Source organism: Takifugu rubripes, chromosome 13, assembly GCF_901000725.2.
Source record: "Takifugu rubripes chromosome 13, fTakRub1.2, whole genome shotgun sequence".
Classification (NCBI taxonomy): domain Eukaryota; kingdom Metazoa; phylum Chordata; class Actinopteri; order Tetraodontiformes; family Tetraodontidae; genus Takifugu; species Takifugu rubripes.
The window spans coordinates 16,970,011-16,992,709 of NC_042297.1; the positions used below are offsets into that span (position 1 = coordinate 16,970,011).

At 45.0% G+C, this 22,699-nt stretch overlaps 1 protein-coding gene and 1 non-coding gene across 3 annotated transcripts in view; both read right to left on the reverse strand.

Moving 5' to 3' along the window:
• gpc6a (glypican 6a) overlaps nucleotides 1-22,699 on the reverse strand; it is an 84,621-nt gene that overhangs the window by 38,251 nt on the left and 23,671 nt on the right. For both annotated transcript variants that reach the window (XM_029846276.1, XM_003969907.3), the window contains exon 3: nucleotides 1,694-2,085. In XM_029846276.1, coding sequence (XP_029702136.1) covers nucleotides 1,694-2,085 — 392 coding nt within the window. The remainder of the gene's footprint in view (nucleotides 1-1,693; nucleotides 2,086-22,699) is intronic.
• On the reverse strand, nucleotides 21,429-21,514 carry trnay-gua (transfer RNA tyrosine (anticodon GUA)). Its single transcript is given in 2 exon segments — nucleotides 21,429-21,464; nucleotides 21,478-21,514. It is a non-coding gene; the product is annotated as a tRNA-Tyr (tRNA).

Genomic DNA, 22,699 nt, shown 5'->3' on the forward strand with positions numbered 1-22,699 from the left:
ATGATCCCGCGTCTGGGAAACTGCTCAGAGCAAGTCCGCCCCAATCCCATTTCAATCCCAAGTTTCATCCCCGACCGCGTGCGCAGAGCAGCGGTAATTATGGATGGGCGTCCGTGCGTTCATGGGATCGGAAATCTGAAACGACAGATGGTTGTTCTGTAAACACAACCCCTCGCCGTCGCTTCAAAACTTCAGATTTTAGATGTTTCATAACCCATTTGGTTGCACAAGTCAGCAGTTTAACGGTAGAATGAGAGAGCCACTCGCTAGGGACGGTGTGTACAAGCTAAGCCATCGTGCACTCTCACTCCAGATGGATTATGGAACTGCACATTGCAGTATGTATGGTTAGCGGTGGTCCAGCTGTGATGAGTCACGTCTGATTACTTCGGTGACATCATCATCTTTCAAATCTCCATCGCAAAGACCAATAAATTTGGTCTCTTAGGTATAAAATTGCACATGTAAGATGGTTCACGGACTCACAGGGACGCTGGGAATGTTCCATCAGGTGACCCCCCTGTCGGCCCGGAACTTCCAGTTCTCCGGACTGGCTCTTCTGGGGCCTTCCTGCTTCCCGGGGACTCTTGATCATTGATTTAAAAGCTAAGCGCGTTCCATTGTATTCATCTGCTCAGCCGGAACGGGTGGAGCGGTTACAGCTGGCAGAGGAACGCCACCTCGGTGGGCAAAGGAGACAAACAAATGAAGCTGACTGATTCCTCGGCAATGATATGTGACGGCAAGAAAGACCCAGTGTTCCACGCCGCACACGCAACGTCATGGAGTCTATTCGCACCATGTCCCTTATCCGTGTGAAGAAGACTGAGGATACGGGTGCTCTGCGCACATCCACGCGTCAGCACCTGACGCCTGTCTGTCCACCCTCCACAGGCGTGCGGCAGCTGGGTCCTGGACGCTTCACCAGTTTACCGCACATCTGTAACCGCCTACAAGCCACACGGCGAGAGAATTTAGAGACACGTCACCAAACTAGTGAAGCTTCTGCAGCTGTGATGTCATCGCTGCTGCAGCTTTGGTTGCGTAATCTTTATAGTTTCAGATCTCCGTGAAGAGTTGTTGCATAACTTTCTGTAGTTAATATGGAATTAGTAAACATATCCAATAAGCCTTTACAAACACATTTTTAATCTCCCCTATCCGAGGATGCTCTAAAAACAGCATTTTTCAGAATCTAATTAGCTTTTTTTCTTTACCCCCTCAAGCACAGCAACAAACAACAGCAGAAGAGCAAAACTTTATTAATATCAAATTAAAATGTGGGTGGAAGATGTGGCCTGTTTTCTAAAGCTGGGAGTGCGGAATACTGAAGGAAAACTCTCGGGGGGGGGGGGGGGGGGCAGTTTCTTAATCCACCTCCTCCTCTAAACCTCCACGTGGGTCACTCGGCTTCATGTGAAGCCCAACATGTAGAAAAAACTACCCCTGACCTCACACCCAGGGTCAAATGTGTCTAACACTCTTAATTAACCAGCCTTTAATTAATCATTCAGATAAGGTGGATAATTGTTACACGGGGGATAAATGGGGGATTAACTTTTGTTTCATCAATTCTCTTCATATATTAGAATAATCATGACCTCTTCCGGCTGCAGGCGGCTGAAATCCTTCCCGACTTCCCGATCATATTCTGTAACAGCGACAGCAGCTGCAGGGAGACACTCAGACTAACCTTGGCGACCCTGTTGGCGACCTCCCGTCCGACCGTCAGCCCCTGAACAAAGGTCCGCGCGGCGATGAAGGCCCTGTTGACCTGGGCCTTCAGCTTCCTGGGCACATCGCCGAAGGGTTTCAGCTGCTCCGTGTGCTTGCTGATGCACTCCAGGTAGTCTTCGCTGAAGTGGTACTGCGAGTTGAGCAGCTGGAACATGTGCTCCAGCAGCCGGGACCAGAAGTCGTTCAGCATCTCCTCCAGGTTGACGTTGCCGCCCGTGTAGTAGCGCTTCAGCTCGGTGAAGAGGTCCTGGAACACGCCCGAGTTCTGCATGTAGAGCTTCCCGTAAGTGCGCGTGAACATGCTGTTCAGAGACTTCTCCGAGTTGTCCAGCAGCTCCAGGAAAAACTCTGGGAAGAGGGGAGAGGCGGAATGAAAACAGCTTAATCAGCACGCAGGCGTTTATGAAACCGAACTGACGATTTTATGACTCTATCTGCGAGATGTAGGATTATATAAAGGAAAGGAGGACCTGGGCATTCATAATTCAGCTGCGGAGGGAAGAAAATGGGGCACAATGACTATGAATGATTAATGCAAAGGTTCTGATTGCATCGTGTAATAAAATCTTGGTTAGCTTGGCAGACGCTGGTGCAGCCTCCGTTGCCCCCTCGCTGCATCCTCTGCTCCGTCGGCTGGTCATTAAAAAAACCTCACATTTAATGAAGAAAACTCTGTTTTCCTGGAATCCTGTTTTACATTCAACGACGCTTCTCCTGCCATGAATCGGCCTTCTGCTTTTATTGAGCAGTCAAAACAGGATTTTTTTGGGGGGGAGGGAGGAGGCTCAATGCGCTGATGTGACGGATCTGCAGCGAGACTCAAACACATTCGTGCTCGGCAAAGACAGCAGCCAGGAGGTGCTCGCTGGTGTCACTGCGAAGGAAAACAATCTAGGGTGGACTTTCCCAGGCGGACTCTAATATCGGGAAAGGGAAAATAAAAAAATGCTGTTATTTTTTTTACATTTGATTGATTGCGCCAACAGAAATGATCCGTAGGAGGGATTTGGAATATTAGCGTATGCTACATTTGCTTGTGTGGTTCTTTTTTTATCCTTCTGCAGTCAGAATAGAAAGCACCTCCAGGATTTTGTTGTTTTGGGTTTTATTTTGTGATTGTTGAGGCCAAAAATAACTGAATTTGCATCTTTTTGCAAGGTTGCTGTCAAAGCTCAGTGACAGTAACACAGATAAAGTGAATAAATAAAGCAAAAAAGAAAGCACAGACAATCAAATTCAGACACATTTTCAAAAACTAGTGGGAGATTCTGGTCACCAGACCAGAGACTGGTCAGCAGTGCTCTCAGCTAACAGGCCAGATAACACATCTGGATGGTGTGGATAGGCTGACCTCTGGGTCAGAGGGGCAGAATGAAGCTGCTGCACCACAGTAGCTAAAACATACGATAGCTGAAACGTTCGAATACATGGGGTTTTGTTTTTCAAGAGTTCAAAAATAGCAGGATTTGAACTGCAGTAAATCCACTCGGGTTACACCCCGACGTCTGGTTCATGTGCACGACACAGCACATCTGCACATCAATGTCTTTCATGCCCAAAAAGAAGTCAACAAAGATAAGAAGACGTTCAAGAGCAGCATTCCAGTTTAACGTCAACTGGGATGTTTTTTCCCCCTTTCTCATCATCCGGCTTCCTTCTGTGAGACCACCTGATTCCTCAAGCATAAACTGAGCCAGCGAGGACAAAGAGGAAGCAAAGGGGCACCGTGTGGAGAGTCTCCCCGAAGCCTTGTTAATAGGATCCCACGTGCATGCGCATAATTGTTAGGAAGATCATCACGCGTGAACAAATGTCAAATATTTCCCCTCCTTTCTTCTGCAAACAAGCAGGCGGGGGACGCTTCACTTGTCACACATACTAATCCCCCTGCAGGAGCTCAGCTCTGACATTTCCGTGTTTATTTGATGCAGCAGTCAGATTTGGCTGCACGGTGATGAGACCCACATCTCACAACACGCCACCCCCCCCCCCCCCCTCCAGTGTACAGCCGCAACAAAAAGCAGTGATCAATCCGCTCACAGCGGCGGCGAGACCCTTCACTGTTTTTACTGTTATTGTTTTCCACAAAGAAAGCCTCCTGCCACGCGCCCGTGATGAGACATTAAAAGAATTCAGACTATCAAGGGCTCATTCCTAATCTCTCCATGTTTGGACAGAGTCACATGACCTGCTACTACGTGTCTAAGACACAGATTACATGCGTTTGCAGATGAAGCGGCGCTGCAGAACTCCCAAAAGTCACCTCCTCTAATTTCTTCCGCGCGTGTGACCTGCCTTTACACCTACTCTGCTTTAAATATGAGGAGCCTGCAGGGCCTTTTTCATTCCAATTCCACCAATTAGACCTGTATCAAGGACAGCAAAGCCCCAGTGTATTCCATTTGCCTCACTGTATCTGCACAACCATCTAATTAGCTCTCAGAATAGGTGACACGTTCTATCACAAAAGTGACTTAATAGTCCCCGTTTTCATCACACAGCCTCTAAAATGCCTAAACTCCAGGCTACATTTTGCCGAGACTGCTGGGTGTTTTCTTCTGTTCTTGGCTGGTAAAACAAAGTCTTAACGTTTGATCAGTAGATATTATGTATAAGAATCTGTTATATGAATGCCATTGAGGCACCTTGAGCTTAATATTTGATGAAAGAAGTTATTGATTTCCTTAATCCCAATGATGATATGCTCCACTTTAACGGACAGGGCTCTTGTTTAACCCTTTGTGGATGTCAGGTGTCGCTGATTCCGCTGATTCCGCTTGTCTACGATGAGTGGGTCTGTTCTTCTCCTCCTCCTTTCACGGGTGGAGGGCCTCATTCCTCCTTCCTCAATGAAACCATTTAAGCAAATGACAAAACTGAGCCAAAGTAATGAGATTCTGAGAGGAGGCCTGTCTGTTCTGTTGTTTTTAGCTACAGTTTAATGAAGTTTCCTACCGACAGAAGAAGAGCAAATCGGTGGCCAAACTATTATTTCACTCTGATAACATGCAGCTGTCTGGCCTGGAGCGTCCGTGCACTTGGAAACAGAGAAGCATTCTCTCGCGTTCCCCCACAAATCTAAATGTCACAGGGTCGAGCCATTTACCGAACAAAGGTGCAGCTTTGGAGCTGGTTGCAGGTCAAGTTGTTGACCTTTTTTATGGATTAGGCTGATGAATCCGTCGAGACGGACTAGACTTTCCAGGAGCAACGTTAATCTGGCTGAAAAGATGTTTGTGCATCACAAATTCGGTGGAACCGTTTAAAAGCAGATTCCAGAAATATCTCCACCCACACCCAACCTCACAGCGATGTGCACTTTTTCCATTGTGCGAAATTCCCGCGGGAGCTGACCGTTCCCGACAATTTCCAGGAAAACACCGTCATGGCTCGCGCACAAATATGCAGCCCGGCCCCCGACAGACACACCTCGGCGGCTCTGGGGCCAAAAACATCTGTTACAGGATCAGGGGACAGTCGCCTGCTGAGGGGGCAGCGGGAGCGTCGGAACGCCCGGAAGTGCGACGGGATTCAGGGGGTGCACCGTCGGTGTAACGTCATCCTTTCAAATTGTAATAATGTGTGGGATGGAACCCCCCCTCTGCCATCACCCAGGCTGGCCTCTGTGGTTGTGATGTGGCGTGAAAATCCGTAGTTTGTAACCTTGAAATAATTCCAAGTGTGGAGAATGAATTTCCTGCAGAGGGGCGAGCAGAGCGCTCCTCTGATAACTGGCCTAATTACTGTAAATAATTTCTATAATTAATAAAGGTGACCTTTATTGTCTTAGCCCAACAAAGAAAAGCTGACAACCACACACAACAGAATGTGAAACACCTGCTATTAAGCTAAAAATATGGAAGCGCCGGGCTGCTAATCGAATCGGAAAACGTCGGTTTTTCTTCCCACAAATTGGAATTTATTCAATTCTCTGTATGGGCAACAGCTGTCAGGTCTTTACATTCTGATCCTTTCAGGAAGCAGAATCATCTAAATGGTGTAACAAAATTAGCAGTGAGAGAGTCACTGAAAAGGTCCAATTTGGGAACATTTTAGAGCTCTCAGACAGGACACGTATCTATTTTTCATGCTTTCCACTTAGCGAAGCATAATTTCTCCACTCATTATTCACCAAAGCAATCTGTTTTATTATATTTTCATATATTACAATCATTAAAGTGTACTTAATTACAAGAAGAATAAAAATTAAAATGGAAAAGTGTACTTTTCCTTTCCTAAAGAAGCTCACCTCTATGGACAGAGACAAATAAATAATTCATCTGCCACACAGACGAGGTTGTCTTCAGCTCATAAGTGATTGAGTCAAAATGCCAAAGACCAGAGGAAGAAAAAGCCCCCCAGAAGTAACGTAGAACAACTCTTGCTGCCAGCTCGTCCTTTAACGCCGCAAGAAAACTCATCCAGGTTTTTACGATAAATTCCTGATTTAATTTTCTGATCCATTTCAAGTTTCGGCTGAACTGAAATGTCACCACGTCTGTGTCCCCGTTTGCCTCTGAAGTCAAAATCTGCTGCCAGACACCCCCCCCCCCCCCCCCCCACACACACACACACTCTTATAATCACATTGCATTTGGACCAAAACAGTCCTTCATTATCTGTAATCACGTTCCAGGCGCTCCCTTTTCGCCGATCTTTAACCGTCGGCTTCATGTGAGGAGGAATAAAAGACTGTTGGTGCGTCTGTCAGAGAAAAAATGGCTCCAGAAAAAAGCACTTTCTCTTCTCTTTCATTCTGAGGGACGGCGACCCTTTGATGTTTGAGATGGTTGAGAATCCCCATGCACAAAGGTAGATGGCTGTGTGTGTGTGCATGTGTGTGTGTGTGGTGGTTGTCAGTCCTGCTCCATATCTGTATCTTCTCTGCTCTGTCAGTCCTGATAAATGTTTTGTCCCTGCGTCTCTCCTCGTTCCTGCTACGATGTCACCGTCAGTCGTATTTAGCCGTGCAGACAGTTAGCGAGAGGAAAGGGGAAAAAACAAAAGCATCATTGTCATTCATTTCCCCACAGCTTCCAGCTCTAAATGGGTAATTATGGCATCAGAGATCAAACATGTTTAACATAATTAAAGCCGGGGGAGATGTTGAACTTTTTATTCCTCATCATTTACGGACCCATCGGATTGTCAATGAGCCTGATAACAGCTGATTCAAGCTGGTTAGGAGGACTGAAGCTGCGCCGCTTCGACAGGTGACGACTTTTCTGCTCCAGTTTGTGAGAAAAACACAGAACAAAACACCAGTTCTCTCTCACATGTTGACATAATCCAATCAACGCCACCCACTAATGCAATATGGCAACAGGAGCTTAATTAGCATGAATTAGCAAATGCTAATGCGGCAAGATGAAAAAAAACCAAACAACTTCTTTTGATTTGTTGTCCAGAGGCAACAATTAAAATCACAAGCAATTTTCCGCGTCTTAGCTCTGCCTCCCTGAGGTGCAGCCACTCGCCTTCTCCGTCCTCGAGAGGCCCTTCGGGAATGGCAACATTCCGTCTCATTTGCTGCCCTGACGTTCAGGTGAGGTGTGAGACAGGCAGCAGAGTGGAGGAGACCCGTCTAACCTCGCAGCATCCACACGTGCCATAAAGACAGGCAACGCTCGCTGTGTTTCCATGCACAACCTGGTCCAGCTGAGGTCCAGTCGGACTTTGCCCCGGTGTACTGTACGTGCACAGGAGGGTGTTCCCGTTAGCGTCGAAATCATGACAACTTTGCTATATTTGGCAGCAATTTGAAGCCTTTCAGCTCGTTAGCGTTAAACGCGTCTTTTCAGAGCTGTTCCATTTCCGGGTCAGCTGTCGCTGGAGAACATCTCGTCTCCTTCCTGTCCCACAAGTCCAGTTTCAGTCGGACTGCCTCGGTCATCTACGGAAAGACTGAAAGCGGGTGTAGACGCTCCGGCTCATCTCCACCAGCCTCATGTCCGCAGACTTCACTAAATTTACAAATGAATCAGCAAAAATCACCACAGTTGGCGTCTCCAGCGAACATCTGCCTTTTCCCCACCATAAATCATCAATTCATCAAGAAAACATGAAGCTCCCAACCATTAAAATCCAGATGGAACATTTTATTCCAACTCACTCACCTTGTCACTTCGAAATCTCAGTATTAAGAATTTCCTTATTTTTCTTCTCTAAATTATATCCTCCCTCTGAAATCTGTATAAACTGTGAGTGATGGTTAAGGAGTTTAAAAAAAAGCCTGTTTGGGATCAGAGAAGCCCTGTGGGAGTCATTATTTGAAATTCGAATTTTATTCCGCCCTAATGAAATCAAATTAACAACTGTCGTGAGACTGTGACATAATAAAGTTTTGTCAGAGGTTTTTGCATCTCGTTTAAATAAATCTGGCGTAATGGAGCATTGTGGCGGAGCACAGACGCAAATCAATTACTTGTTTGTAGCGAAATTAAATCTTTTCCCTGTGATTAATATATGGGATTTATCAATTTAGCGGCTAAACTCCAGAACTAACAAAGGTTTCCCAACGCCCGTGAACCAACGCGCCCGTGTTTGTGCGTTTGTACACGCAGCTCCCGCCGAGGTTCAGGTGAGAACGTGCAGCCGAACCGACCGTCCATTAAACAAACAATAAAAGTCGGGATTTGTGCGGTGTTGAGACGTGATCCAGAGAAAACGTCACCCCCTCGGGCTGATGGATGACCCTCTCCAGGTGAGCTCAAGTGCGTCGCGGCTGCGGCGCTGCAGACACGCCGGCCATTAAAACCAGCGAGGTGTCGACCACAGGCGGGGGCTCGGAGAGGAAGCCCTGCCCAGCCGGGGAGAATTTCATGGATGTGCACCAACATTTAATGGGTTTTCTCCTGGCCGATTCTCCATCCTCCCAACAAGCCACGAGTTTTTGTGTGAAAACAACCCAAAGAGCAGCTGGATGAAAACAAGTTCAACTTTAACACGTTTACTAAAATGTATTCCATGTCTTCCATAAAAGTAAGGAGAGACGATTAGATCCACTCCTTTTTTCGATTCCATAGGAAAATTGGGGGTTTGTAATGAAATATTTCCAGAGGAAAGAATTCAACATTGTAATAGGTAGATATATTATTTAAACTATTTTTTCTATTGACCCGATGGAGTCAAAATATTTTATGCAGGAAATCTTCTGTTCTTTCTTTTGTCACTCCAGAAATGAGGAATTACTGTCAACAGCCATAAAAACCCATGTACTATGCTTTCAACATCAGTACGTGGATGAATGTCTATGAAAGTATAAAGTTTGGTGTTTGTAAGTGCTGGAAAGTGTTGTCTCAGTGGTCGCTTCTTTAAAATTCCTTTAATTTTTTATTGGAAACCACTATTTACCCACAGCAAATCATCAAATTTATAGCAACATCATTAAAATGCATCTCAAATCAGAGCAAATGGAGGTTTTAGCCGAGAGGTTCCAGGTGGAAGTGACACGGAAAAATGTATAACACGACCCGCTGCATGAACGCCTCGTTTTAATGGATTTAGAAGAGGTTTCCTGATCTATATAATTATTTCAAACATTCTCACTCGTATGTGCATCTAATGTTTCTCCTCATTAATCTGTAATGTCATGTTACACTGGCCTTGAAGGCTCACGTTAGCTTCTTCAATGCTAAAAGCTGCTTTTGTTTAGGTCTCTATACACAAAACGTCGGCGCGTACATGGTGGCAGATATGGATTAAACGAAGGGTCAGTTCGAGCGCGATTGTTCATCAATCAACGTCAAATTCACTTCGCACCATTAAAGAGAGTAAGCGGATCAGTGAATACATGAATGCTAAAAGCTTTCATGCCGAGGCACTTTGTTGACAAAGCGGTTTCATGCGTTGGCGCCACGACGAGCAGCTTCCAGCCAGGTGTATAAAATCCAAGCTGCCGACATACGTGACACCCGTCACACCGGGGCAGACGCATCGATACGAGGGGAGTGTAATTAAAGGGCTCTGGTGTCTGCTTTCACATGGCCAATCAATCACTCACTGGCAGCTCATTTACTGTTTTATATCTACAGAGGAATGTTGAAAAACTGGACTGAGGAGGAGCAGAAATCTGTCAGAAATAATCACAAAACTCAAAGCAAATATGAAGCAAATACCTTCACAGGGAATGATGAACCTCAGTCCTCATGAACAAAAACAGGCAAAAATCCATTTTATAGCAACATGATAAATAAGCAAGCTGAATAAATGTGGTTGATTTAATTAACCCGCTTTATTATTTCTGTTTAAAAGTCATTCAGACATTAAATTGATGGATTTCTGCACACAAGATGATTCAGCCCTTGGTATTCAGGAAACGCTGCAGAGTCTGATGCTAAATGCATGAATTTACTTCCATGTTAATGCTTCCGTGCACGAGCTTCTATTCTACTGGTAAACCCTTAGAAAAGTAGCAGGAGGAAAAAGAAAAACTAGCAACAAACTTGCATTTAGAAATGTTTTCTGAGCTCTATTTTTCCTGTATGCGGCAACACAGAGAGACAAAAATAACCTCAATAACTTTTGCCTTTGCACTACTTATATATCAGAACGAACTCCATATTTAATGCCGTTGAACAAAACAAGATCTGACTTTCCCGTAAGCCGGCCATTTCTGACCATATTTGTCAGCAACATGATCGCCGTGGTCGTCAATAGTGAGCGTGTGATAAGAATCGGGATGTATTTGTGGTAGCTAGCTGTGGCGGTTTGACAGGGCGACAGATGACATGGGACAGAATCGAATCAATTGTCATTCTGTTTATTGATTTCAGTCCTTGTTTCATCATTTCCACATTATAGGGGTAGAATAAAAGTCTTTAACTAAAGTCTAAACATGCTGCTTTGATCCTTGGGTAACTATGAGAAGTCGATATTATACAAGTTACTCATACGTCAAGACTTTAGATGTTGCTGCAGGAATTCTCAGCTAAAAAACACAAAAATCGATAATTTCTCCCCGTATGTTTGATGGAGCGGAATCTTTGCAGCTGCTGAAAAGGAAGAAGCAGCATTAGTGAGCCGATCCGATGTAGAGCTGCGGGTGGCAGACCCGAAGTCTCAGCGAGGTTGCATCTCCATTCACTGCTCCTGCTGTTCGCAGGTTCGTGGAGCATAAAATCCGATCGCAGCAGACTGAATGGTGAAAGGTGAAAAAATAAAAAGTGCCTCCATGCTGCTGAAAGTGTTACTAAAAGAGTGGACTGAAATCCATCAGCGCTTGCTTGCACTCAGCAGCAAGGGCGTTCTGCTCTACGCTGCCCCCTATAGTCCAGGAAGGACATAACAAGTACATCCAGTGATAACCCTGAGTTTGAACATGGAGAGCAAACAAAAATCTGAGAGTATATTCAACTTTATTTCTACTTCTGTAACCAGCAGCAGAACTGTGCAACAGGCCAGCCGAGCGAACAGTGCTGTGGTCAGGTATCATTATCAGTGTGAGTATTTTAGAGGAAAAACACGTACACGGTGTTTTTGCCACCGCAATTCAATTAGAGCAAAGACGGGCTGTTGATGATAGTGGAGGTTTAAGAGGGGCGGCACCGCGCTCGCTCGCTCAAGTGTTTGTTCGAGTCCACAAACGATGTGACGTGAGGACAAAAGCAGCAGCTGGCGTCGTGATAAAGGATGAGCCTGGTGAGGAAACGTCGTTGCAATGATAGTGTGAGACTTGCTGAACGGTGGCGTGACGAGGCGGCGAACTGCCTTTTGAATAAAAGATGCCGTTAAATCATTTGAGAGGGGAGCAGAGCCTAAAGTGAGGCCCGATAATGAAACATGAGAAAGAGAAAGAAGATGGAAATAGCCTTTGATCTTTCATTAACAGCCAACCAATACAGACCTTCTCTTTGATTTACTACATTAAAAAAAGGCAATATTCATTATAATTTGTGTGTCTAATAGCCGCTACATCGCCGGTTAGCTGTACGGCTGATAGCTGCGCCGAGGCAAAAGAGGAAGGCGAAGGAACAGAATTCCCCTTCCACATTCATCATCCTGCCGCCCGTCAGTGGGCTGTACGACAGGTTCAGGAGCAGAAGAGTGCCCACTTCATGGGCATTTCATTGCAAGCCGCAGGAGATTTACAGTCTGTCACATGGACACAGGAAGTCAGAGAAAGAGAAATACAACTAAAAATGGTTTTCATCATCACGGGGACAATATTTAATCAACAAAACATGCATTGCTTTTTTTTTCTTTACATAAACATGCTCCTGAGGCTGTAAGGCACAAAAAACAGCTCCCATCTTTAGAGATCAGGGGTTCTACAGAAGCGCGAGGCTGTTTGCCCTTGGCAGGAAACCCGACGCTCCATAGATTCACGCCTCACGACATCCATGCAAGGACATCTGTTTTCTCCTGGGAGGAGGCAGTTCGGAGTCTATTCTCCATTGTGGAAGTGACAAAACATTGTGTGAGTGAGCGATAGAGAGAGCGGTGCAGGGCAGGAAGTGGTCTGAAAGACAGTGATTGATGCTGGGCCCAACGTGCCGACCAAAACGGTCTTAATTCAGGCTCCAACCTGCGCTTCCCCGACAGGAAGAAGACCTGGAACGTGCGTCTGTGCGCCACTCAGCTGCTCATGACAGCGATGTTTTGGGTCACAGGAAGCGTTACAGCCTATTCAGAAAAGTTTTTTTTTTCCTTTTCTTTTTTTAAATGGCCTCAAAACTGGAAAAAGGCCGTTTAAAAGATAGATTCGAATCATTTGAAACCCGAAACACATTCTGCCCACAGGAGCATCTGCCACAGGTCGATAAGGCTCCTTTTAATATGGCGTCACCGTGTGATGCAGGAGAATTTAGAGACTGGCAGTGGGGAGGGCTACAAATATGGCGAATGAACCTGAAATCCACGTGACACGCAGCTCCTTTCAGTGCAGCCGTCCGTCGACCACGACCGACAACACAGGCGACTGGTGGGAGGCCACAGACGGCCAATGTAGAGGAGAGTCCAACACTTTGATAGAGAAATTGGTGTGAGGGAACATTTTCCTTCTGAGGCATTACGGCGGAGCTTCAGTCATTATCTAAAAGCACTGAAACGCTCGTCCTTGAGGAAATTAATTACATCTGTGCACTGTTGCACTCTGCCGAAAGTGTTTCAAAGTTAATGAAAGCTGAAGTACTGTCATCTCTTCCACCGTCCCTCATTTTTCAGCTTTAGAAAGTCCCTGCGAGGGGGCGGGTCGGCCTGCTAAGCAATCTGTTGCCTTGAATAATCTCGGCCATCCACACCTTTGTGGCTAATATGCTAAAATGTTTTTTGCCGTGAGGCCGACCGGTGATTGATTGATAGATCATCTCACACTGAGGATGTGCAGATCAGGTCGACTCCATCCAGCTAAAACACCAGGAGATGTTCCCTCGCTTACAGAACAGGCTTTAAGACGTGACTCCTCCCTCGGCGCCGCGCCCAGAGCAGCCGCCCTTTCCTCATCTATAGTGAAGGGAGCCCACCGGCCTTCATTTCAGATGGCGAAGGGGTGAAATCCTCCACTTTGGCAGCTGTCGTGTAAGTATCTGACGCGAGGGACGGCCAAGGTGGCCGCAGGCTCGCGACCGGCGCCGTGCGTGAGCTAATTAGCATGAAATGAGCTGAATAGATGATGAAGAATGCGGCAGGAGTTGGTAAAGGCTACAGCACTGAGACCTGCATGAGTGTCTTAATATACGCACTGTTTTAATCTGGCTACCTAATCCAGAGAGATGAGTCCAGATGAGTGAGAAGATTTCCTCTTTTTCAGCTGAAGCAGAAGTCCATGTGGTCCTCGTCGGCAGACGGACACACTTTGGACAGAGACGCCAGCGGGACTGACGGACGATATCCATAAAACATGTCTGCAAGCTACACATGCTCAGCTCCAACTGGAAAAACAAAAGCTCCTGAAGCACATTGTGCGAAAAGTTGTGTTTGAACATAAACTTAGTCCCACGCTTCCTCGCTAATGAGTCGACAAAGCGATGCAACTGTTTTTGTACCTCCTCCAGCTGATTGAGCCATTTGTATTTGGAAATAATTGCCTCCTTCTTGGAATGTGGCGTTCTGCTGCACCCATTAGACGCTAACAGCATGAGGGAGAGTCTACAGGAAAAAAGGCCTCATGTCATTAAGAAGCAAAATGAAAGAATGATAAAGGTGAGAAATAAAAGGGGAGTAACTGCTGTTAAAAAGGAGAGGGGGAGGAGGAGTGGTGCAGCTCTGTTCCAGGGAGAAGGAAGGAAGAAAATCATACCTGGAGGGGCAGATGGAACGCACATCACCTTGAATAACTCCTGCCTGTCACATCCTCCCCACACATGCTGCAACCCTTCCCCTCTGGATGAACTTTGACCTCATTTCAGTCGTTTAAATCTGTTCGAGTCGGCTCAGAGCTGCCACTTTGATGTAAATGTGCAATAATATTTAAATCTGCTGGTAAATGTCCCTATTTCTCATTAGGGAAGGACGTGACTGCAGAGAGCAGCAGGTTGCAGCCCAGTCCCACATAATCAGTCGCCCTTCCATCGGTTATACCGGCTGCACGAGCACCTCTAGCGCTCCACATCTGCAATTCATTAAGAGTTGACCAGATATACAAAGTGAGGCCAATATAATAAAATGTTCCGAGGTTTTAGTGTTTTATTGGCAACAGGTGATTGAAACCGCTGAAGAACGTGTCTGAGCGCGATGAGCACTACGGATCTGGAGCGACCTTTTCAGGGAACGGCGCCGCCTCCTTTTCACTCAAATTCAAGTCACACTGCCGGCACAAAGTTTGACGCAACGGAATAATCCAAAAGGCCATAGCGTGTTTAAGTGGCATTTTGATGACATTTCTTTGGCCTGGTTAACCTTTGGTGGCTTTCTGTTTTTTTCTCTATTACATCCCATCCATGCAAAAGATGTTTTAAAAAAATGAGTCACACTCCCACCATCGGAAGAGATATCTGCACCAGGAAACAGCGTCACATTCATAAATACCCCACAGCACAGGCGGGCCGGGTGTAAATTCACCTGAGCTGTTGATTAAAGCAGTCTGGAGACATAAATAACTGGGATTACTGCCTCCCACACAGTCGAGTTTGAATCAATCTCTTAAACTGGTAATATGTGTCCTGAGTGATGGAGCGTCTGGTCACAACAACATCAACACAACAAATTTCCAAAACCGGACCGGGCTCTTTAGGAAGGGTGCAAAGAAGCTCCAAGTGTTCCAACACAGCAGCACAGACGACCTCTCCGAGCAGCGCAAATGACGCAACAATAGTATAGTTTGATTCGCACCAGCGTCGAGTTTTCATCCGCAACCGAAAAATTCCCATGCGATGATCCTGGAACCTGGAGTTTGGTGCCTCCGGCAGCAGATCTCAGCGGCGCCGCGGCACACTCTGCACTTTACACAACGTTGAAATAAGTCGATTTTCTCTGGCTGTACGTGAACACTGGAAAATGCGATACAACGCGCAGAGACGATCTGGACCACCTGATAGTTACCTTCAATTTAAGGAATTCTTTGTGGGACGCAGATTTCTGTCCATGAAGGTTTATTTGAAACGTTTACCTTGAAGCGTCGACCCATTTGTGCTCCCATAGTTTACACCATCAGCTCCTGGTGAGCCGGAGATGCTAAATGCTTCCTGCATCGAGAGCGTTTGCAGGTTCAGGGCCAGGACGATCTAATGAGAAAGACGGTTGGTTCCGGCACCGAGGCGTTCATGAAACCTTTTGAATCCATAATGGTAACTGAGCTACAGTGACAAAAGCCGTAATGAACCCAGTCTAATTCATCCATAGAACCGGTGGTATCTCCCAGCTGCAGACGCTCGCCGACCCCGCAGGTATTGTTGCAGGATTCCCACATTTAGCGCTGCCAAGGGGGAGATTACAAAGACCAGGTAACGGTTAGAAATAAGGTCACCAGTGGAAGGATTTCATGAGGTTAATAAACGCATCACTACAGAACCCTGCAATAGTGTTCTGTGATGACGGCTCGGTGGACCCCTCCTGCCTACGATAGCTGATCTTAAGGTTCCCTATATTTGATTTAAATGAGACATTCAGTGACCATTGGAGAGATGCATGATGGACTCTACCGGCTCATTTAGAGAGAGTTTATCTTGCACAACGAACCGGTTAATTGCGGTTCAAACCCAGAGTTGTGTCTCTACTCCATATCTGCCGGTTTATGCTGCTTGGTTGTCATGGAAACATAAAGGTGTCTTTTAGGCTAGAACATTACAAAAAGGAGGGGGGTCAGAGGCCAAGGTTGGTAGCAAAAATAGACATGACAGATAGCTGAACAACCATAAAAGGGTCTTTACTGCCCCCTGGTGACCGGCTGCAGGAAGGAACGTGCCCTCTGTCTTTAAAGTCTATACTACTGTTTAATGTTTGTTTCATTTTGTGGTTTGATTTAATTATTAAAGGATTTATTTAATGTTCTGCGAACATTACAGAGCATCTTCCATAAAATGTACATCAGTTAATTTTAATGTAATTCCTTAGTTTTGGCCAGAATGACCATGAAAAATCTCACTGTTCTATGATTATTCATAAACTTGAAGTATTTGTCATAAATCATTCATGTCAAAACCCCTCTGAAGGTAATCACTTCTCCTTCAGCACTGAAAACAGAGAGAAGAAATATGACAAAATCCAGATGGAGTTCAGCCTTCCAGCCTTTTATTGTTAGCATTTCTGCATGCTGATGCTGAGAGGTCTTTGAAGCGCTGCTTTAAAGTCACCAGGGAGCGCAACTGGAACCTCAGCCTTATTTTTGTTGACCAGGAATAAAATGACTCCTTGACTTTAGAAAGCATTATTTAATCCCATGAAAATCTCAGGCCAGAACCAGACAGAAAACAGGCCGTATCATTTCACCCACACTTCAGAGAACCGAGCCTCACCTCTGAGCACTTTCAACATGAAAAAGTGTTGCCTTTATGGTCCGGCTCGCTGATTGCCCGCTCCGGCAGGGACCCGTGTGTTTTCACCAGCCAAGAAATGACTCACAAAACATTCACAGCAGCTAGTTGGCTCACTTTCATAGTTAATGAGGCTCAAAGTGGTTCGGGGATCGGGAAAGTGTGGCCCAACATCACACCTCCTCAAAATGAGAGCGAGATGGACATGGAGCTGCTTCTGGCTGCATTTGCTCCCGATTGTTCAGATCTGAGGTACAATAAATCGTATGGGGAGAAAAGAAGGATTTACAATCTAAATAATGTGTCCGACCTCCCGCGTGAGGAATGTTGGAAGGTCTTTTTTCCGCACATTCCTCAACAGGAAAATAATGGACGATAATCAGCTCCAGAAGTGAGTCATCCCTGTTTACTATTATTTTGCAAAGAAATTGCTTTAATTGAGTTGGAGCAACTCAAACTAGGAATGAAATTAAATGAAATTTTGTTCTGTTTAAATTAGTGTAAATTTGTTCCCTTCAGGATAGTTTAACACGCATTTATCCTTAAATATAAAGGGTGTTTGCTGTCCCATCTCAGCTGAATCTATAGCCGCGTGGCCTTTTGTAATTCCTGGACACCCAAAGCAGCCTAACACTGACTCCTGTGACCTGTTACAGCACTCCACTTCTTCCACACCATTATTCAGCCCCTCACTCCATTCAGCTTCTTCTTCCTTTGTCAACCAGTCTGATGGATTCCGTCTGTGTCTCTCAGCACAGACAACACTTCCCTTTCAACTGCATCTGCCCTCCTGACCCTCAGCCCTCCACACTTCAGTCAACATCAGGCTCAGGTATGCCCTTGGTCTGTTTTCCTTTCCCTGGCTGATCAAAATAAAGACAGAAAGGGGAAAAGACACGAGTGTGCAGACAAAGCTCGGATTGTGGCAGCTAGCATATGCGCTACCAAAGCTCTTAGAGTGGCAGGGAGGTTTTAATCTCAATGTCGGGGAAGTGTTGCTGGAAGAGCAGGTAACAGGGTTGGAGGAAACCCGAACGAGAAGAGATGAAGTCGGCCGTCGGACGAGACTGGAATCTTACAGGTTCGTGATCCACTGCTGAGCACCAGTGTGATGTCCCAGAACAGTAAAACAAGCTAACAGCCCAGAAATAAATTCGATAAAACCGTGTACAAGAATCCAGTTGCGGTTGAGAAATAAGCACAGAGGCCGGCAGATCCAGATTTAATATTTTATATATGTATTGCAAATGTTTCTAAGCTGGTCCATGTCAAGGTCTAATAAATATCCCATAAAAACAAGCATCACATTTCCCTCCTTTGGAGCTCCAATTGGTAGACCAGACAAATGCACCTCCACTAGAACTAGAAAACAAACCCTCTTTCCCTTCCTGATGGAACTGGTAAGGTTTTTGTTTCATACTGGGACAGCTCTCTCACTCCTTTTATACCCTTTCTTTGGAAGACTTCAAATGGAAGGCTAACTGGGCAATTAGCACTCGGGGGTTACCGTGACCTGTGTGTTAAAAGAAAGACTGGCTGAGCTGTGCCTCAGCTCTTCGGCTGGCTAACATCTCACTTTCCACTGCTCTGCCATCTACCTGCACATCCTTTGATCGATGTCCGTGGCACCTTCTCCTATACGAGCACAATAGCGCATCATTATTCAAGATCTTGGTGGTTTAAAAGTTTTACATTTCAAATGTGCTATCCAGTATTGGCCTGTTTTATTATTATCTCAGGTTTAAAAGGAACAAAATAAAAGCATTATATAGAACATAATCTGGATATCAAAATGGTGATTTATAATTCAAAAGCATTCAACTACAGCTCACAAGTTGCCTCTTTCACTGGCAGATTCACCATTTTGAAGACTGTTTATTGACGATATCTTAGCGTTGTTAGACCTGCAGGGAGTGGTTGTTGGGACATTATCGACCCGATGTGAGGACAGCCTTGAATTACCTGTATGAAATGTGATTTTCTTATTTTGCTTTTGCTTAAAGCCTCTACCTGACCTATTACTCATTCTCAGTTGCAGCTCCTCTCCTTTCAGACGTGGCCCTGCTCCAAAAGAGGAGGGCAGAGCCGAGGGTCCGCGGGTCATCTCGGTTAATTACATCGACAAAGGCCACCTTTGTGGAGGGCAGCGCCGGGTGCCGGAAGATCTGACGGACTATAGCGTCGAGCGGCACCGGAGAAGTCAATTAGGCTCAGAGAATCAAAGTGATTTTCTCGCACAGATGAAATTCACACCCAGCGAACGGCAAGAGGGAACCGGCGGCAGGAGCCGCTGCACTGCTGCGACCCTCCGGATAAGCAGCTTTGTCTCGGCCTGGCTGCTGGAGTGCCTCTCCTCGTGAAAGCTTTGTCACACTAATCCATCCTGCAGAGTGCTTCTTGTGCCTGAGCGGGGACACCAAGGTCCTGGGAGGAAGGAAAAACACACCGGGCTTATTGTTTATTTCCTTCCTTCCCATTCTGCCGTTAGTAAACAGGGCTGGCGCTTGTCAGTGTGGGTTGGTTCTTTGGACTGACCGCGGTTCTTTGAAGTTAGACAAGTACGTGAAAGTGAATGATTCCCTACATTGTCACTTTGAAAAAAAAAAGATTTTGGTAAAAAGAAAGTCAGCGGTTGGTGGTTCTGCCCGTCGGTGGAGCCGCTTCGCTGCATTGAGCTGGAAATGAGCTGAACAGAGTCACGTGGGCTGTGAACATGAACACCTTTTGTACTTGTCATGTTGTCCCTTTTTTTCCACCAATAATTATTGGAAATTACCGCTTGTCCTGGTAAATTACACAGCCAATTACACCATTTTTTTCTCCACATGAACTCTTCTATGGGTAATTAGCCTTTTCTCAACAACAGCTACCTTGTTGATTACTTCTGACCTTTAATGCACGGTAACCAAGCCACACAGCCCCCTACATCCCATAATTTGATCAAAACCTTTACATGTGTACACATCTTGACTCACTACAGGGAAACTTATGTGGGTATATTAAAACAACACTGTTCAAGGTCATGTCTTAAAATGCAAATTACAGCTATTTATTAGATATGTTAATCAGGATATTAATGATGTGAAAAGCCCCAAATTCTATAAATATTTAAAACACAGAGTTTTATTTAGTGCTATGGGGATAATTGAACAAGAGTTTGAGGAAAGGCCTAATTTTGAAGAGTTGTAGTGTTAAATTCCATATACTTTCATTAGAAACCCAAAGTAACCAACAGCAAATCATCAACTTCCTGCCAACAGCAATAAAGCCCATCTAAATCTCACCAAATAAGGGGAAAACACAGCATTAACGGCCTCTAAAAGAGATGCCCCATGCTCTTCACCCATGAGGTTTCTGGTAGCCGTGAGACAAGGAAATCAATCATGTGACACAACAAAACAAACCCATTGTTAGAAATAGACGCCAGCCAACGCGCTTTATTATTCAATTGAATTATTATGAATTATTATTCATTGAATCTTCTTTTTCTTTCAGTTTAGTAACAGGGGAAGTTGTCAGGAATATTTGGACGTGATAACAGATAGTCTGATAGCACTAGTCTGAGAGGACATATTATGAAAGCAATAGACGATGACGTGAGTATAAATTCATAAAAAAGTAAAATTATTGATGCCTCTATCCGTATGGATCTGATTTTATGACTGCTGCCTCTGTACAAATCTGGCTTTGACGCTCACACATAAATCACAAGCCTAAAAGACTTTAAAAATGTGCAAGCGTCAACTTTTTAATATCTACATTTAATCCATTTTAATTGACCTGCGACGGAGGCTTATCAGCACCGTTGCAGGAGATGGGGAGACATTTTTCATCTGTCTCAATGGACGGCGTGAACTCAGCTGGAGCGGGGGCAAACTCAATATCCTGAGGAAAGAACTGGCTGTGAGGGAGTTTCACAGCGTATGTGTTTCAATATCTGACAGCAGCTTTAATTTAATAAATTTGTTGGGCAGAAGACTCAGACTACGGAGCGCTGTGAATACCGTTCTTGTTTTTCTAACAGCAGCAGGTGAAAGATGCACCTCTTATAGTCTCTCCTTGAAGCTCGCTGGGGAACAGAGTTAACCGTGTCCGGGTCGAGCACAGCCATCCATCCTGAAGTACAGAAAGTGACACCGGAGTGCGAGGCGTGCCGTCTGATGGAGGCTGCCACCGAGAATGTACCCCATTCCTGGGGTCCTCTGAGCATTGTGGCCGTCCTGACACCCACTTCGGAGGGACATCAAAACAGATTTTATTTATTCATGACTACTTCCAGGAAATGCATGTCTGCTCGGTTTTAGATTTCATTAAAAATGAAGGTGGGGCTGTCACAGAGGCTTCATCGACAGACTGAAGGAATTTAATTCATGTATGCGACATTCTGGTGTCCTGCTGTCTTGTCATCCACTGTCCAAAGAGGGGAAATGCTGGACATGTGCCTACATGTAGAGGGAACATTAGTGTTGGCCTAAAAAACACACCCAAACACAGAATGGATGGTCTGGTGACATGCTGTTGTTGAACTCATTGTCACTGAGGCTGGTGCTAGCCAACTGTGGAATCATATATCAGAAATTCTCTTCTTACTCACTGCTTATGCTCTACTCACTTCACTTCTGTTTAGATAAGTTACTAACCTGAGTTTCTAGATGAACGCCACTGTAGCCAGTTCTTTCCTCTTTCCTCACGCACTTGCTATCAATGTGTGAATTGTCAAGCCTTGACTAAGATTCAGATTTCCTTTATTTGTCCCACACGGAGAGATTTACAAAATGGAAGTCCTTCGAGCCGGATTTGAACCAGCGACCTAAGGATGTCTGCTACTCCGCTACAGTCCTCCACTCTACCAACTGAGTTATCGAAGGATATTTTTTTCAATTTTTTTCATTTTCTTTTTTTAATAAGTGGCTCTTTTGAGCAGAACTTGTTAACACTGAATATAATAAATTATGGTAGAGGTATAGGCAACAACCATTGCAATGTCCTGACAACAGGAGATGTTTCAGCACCCTTGGCGTCTTCCTTCCAGGGCCCTTGGTGTAAACACACAAATAAGAGGTTCTACCTTTTCATGAGGACAGTTTCTGTCACTCTCCTGGAGCAAAAGAGCATATTTTCACATGTTCCAATTAGGACAATAAGCAGCAGATGGGTTCTGGCGATAAAGATGGACAATGGCATGATGTGCTTTAGGAAGGCTATTAAACGGGGCACTGTTAAAAAACTATAGTTTAGAAACATTTTCAAGAGATAGCACTGAATGCTGAGATGGCCTGTGCATCATTGCTTAGTACACCCACAGGACAAGATAAAGCTTTCCATTTTCTAAACGGGGACAAATTTCATTCAAATCTTAACCTCTTCAGTCGTTTTATTCATGGTATAAATTAAAAATATCAACCGTTTTAATATGCACAAAAGTATAATAGGAATAACAAATCAGTCCACAAACTCAAATGGTGACTTTGCTGGAATAGCATGTTTGAACGGCCTAATTAAACAGCTCCAGCATTCAAGTTTGCAGATGCTAACAAACAAGTTTCTACACTAGGGACACGAGGAGTGACCCATCCAAAAATCACTATAATCATTGTAATGACAAAATGGGTGATTACAAAGCGAGCTCGTGCCATCTGAGCTGAACCAGGGAAAATAAAGTTTAATGAGGGCCTTTAAGATGCTGTTTTGATGTAACCACTACGAATTGTGGGCTTTTTTAAAGAAAAGAAAAAAAAAACTTGGTAAGTACTTCAATGACTGCCAGACATGAAAAATGCATGTAAAGACTCTGAGGTTGTGCATTTGTGATGTCTGGGGGAGTTATCAAATCACCAAAGGAAGATTCCACAGAAGTAGCTTTGTATGCAGAGAATCTCTGAATCAATATTTTTGAAGTCAAAAAATTCCAGATTCTATATTTACTGAGCTGGAACTCTGGTGGACGAAGAGCAAAGAAAATATGTCTGAATCACATTAACATGTGATTATGAGACAGCAGAGAGCCGTAGACCTGCTGGGAGAGCTGATCTGTTATTAATTATTGACCACTA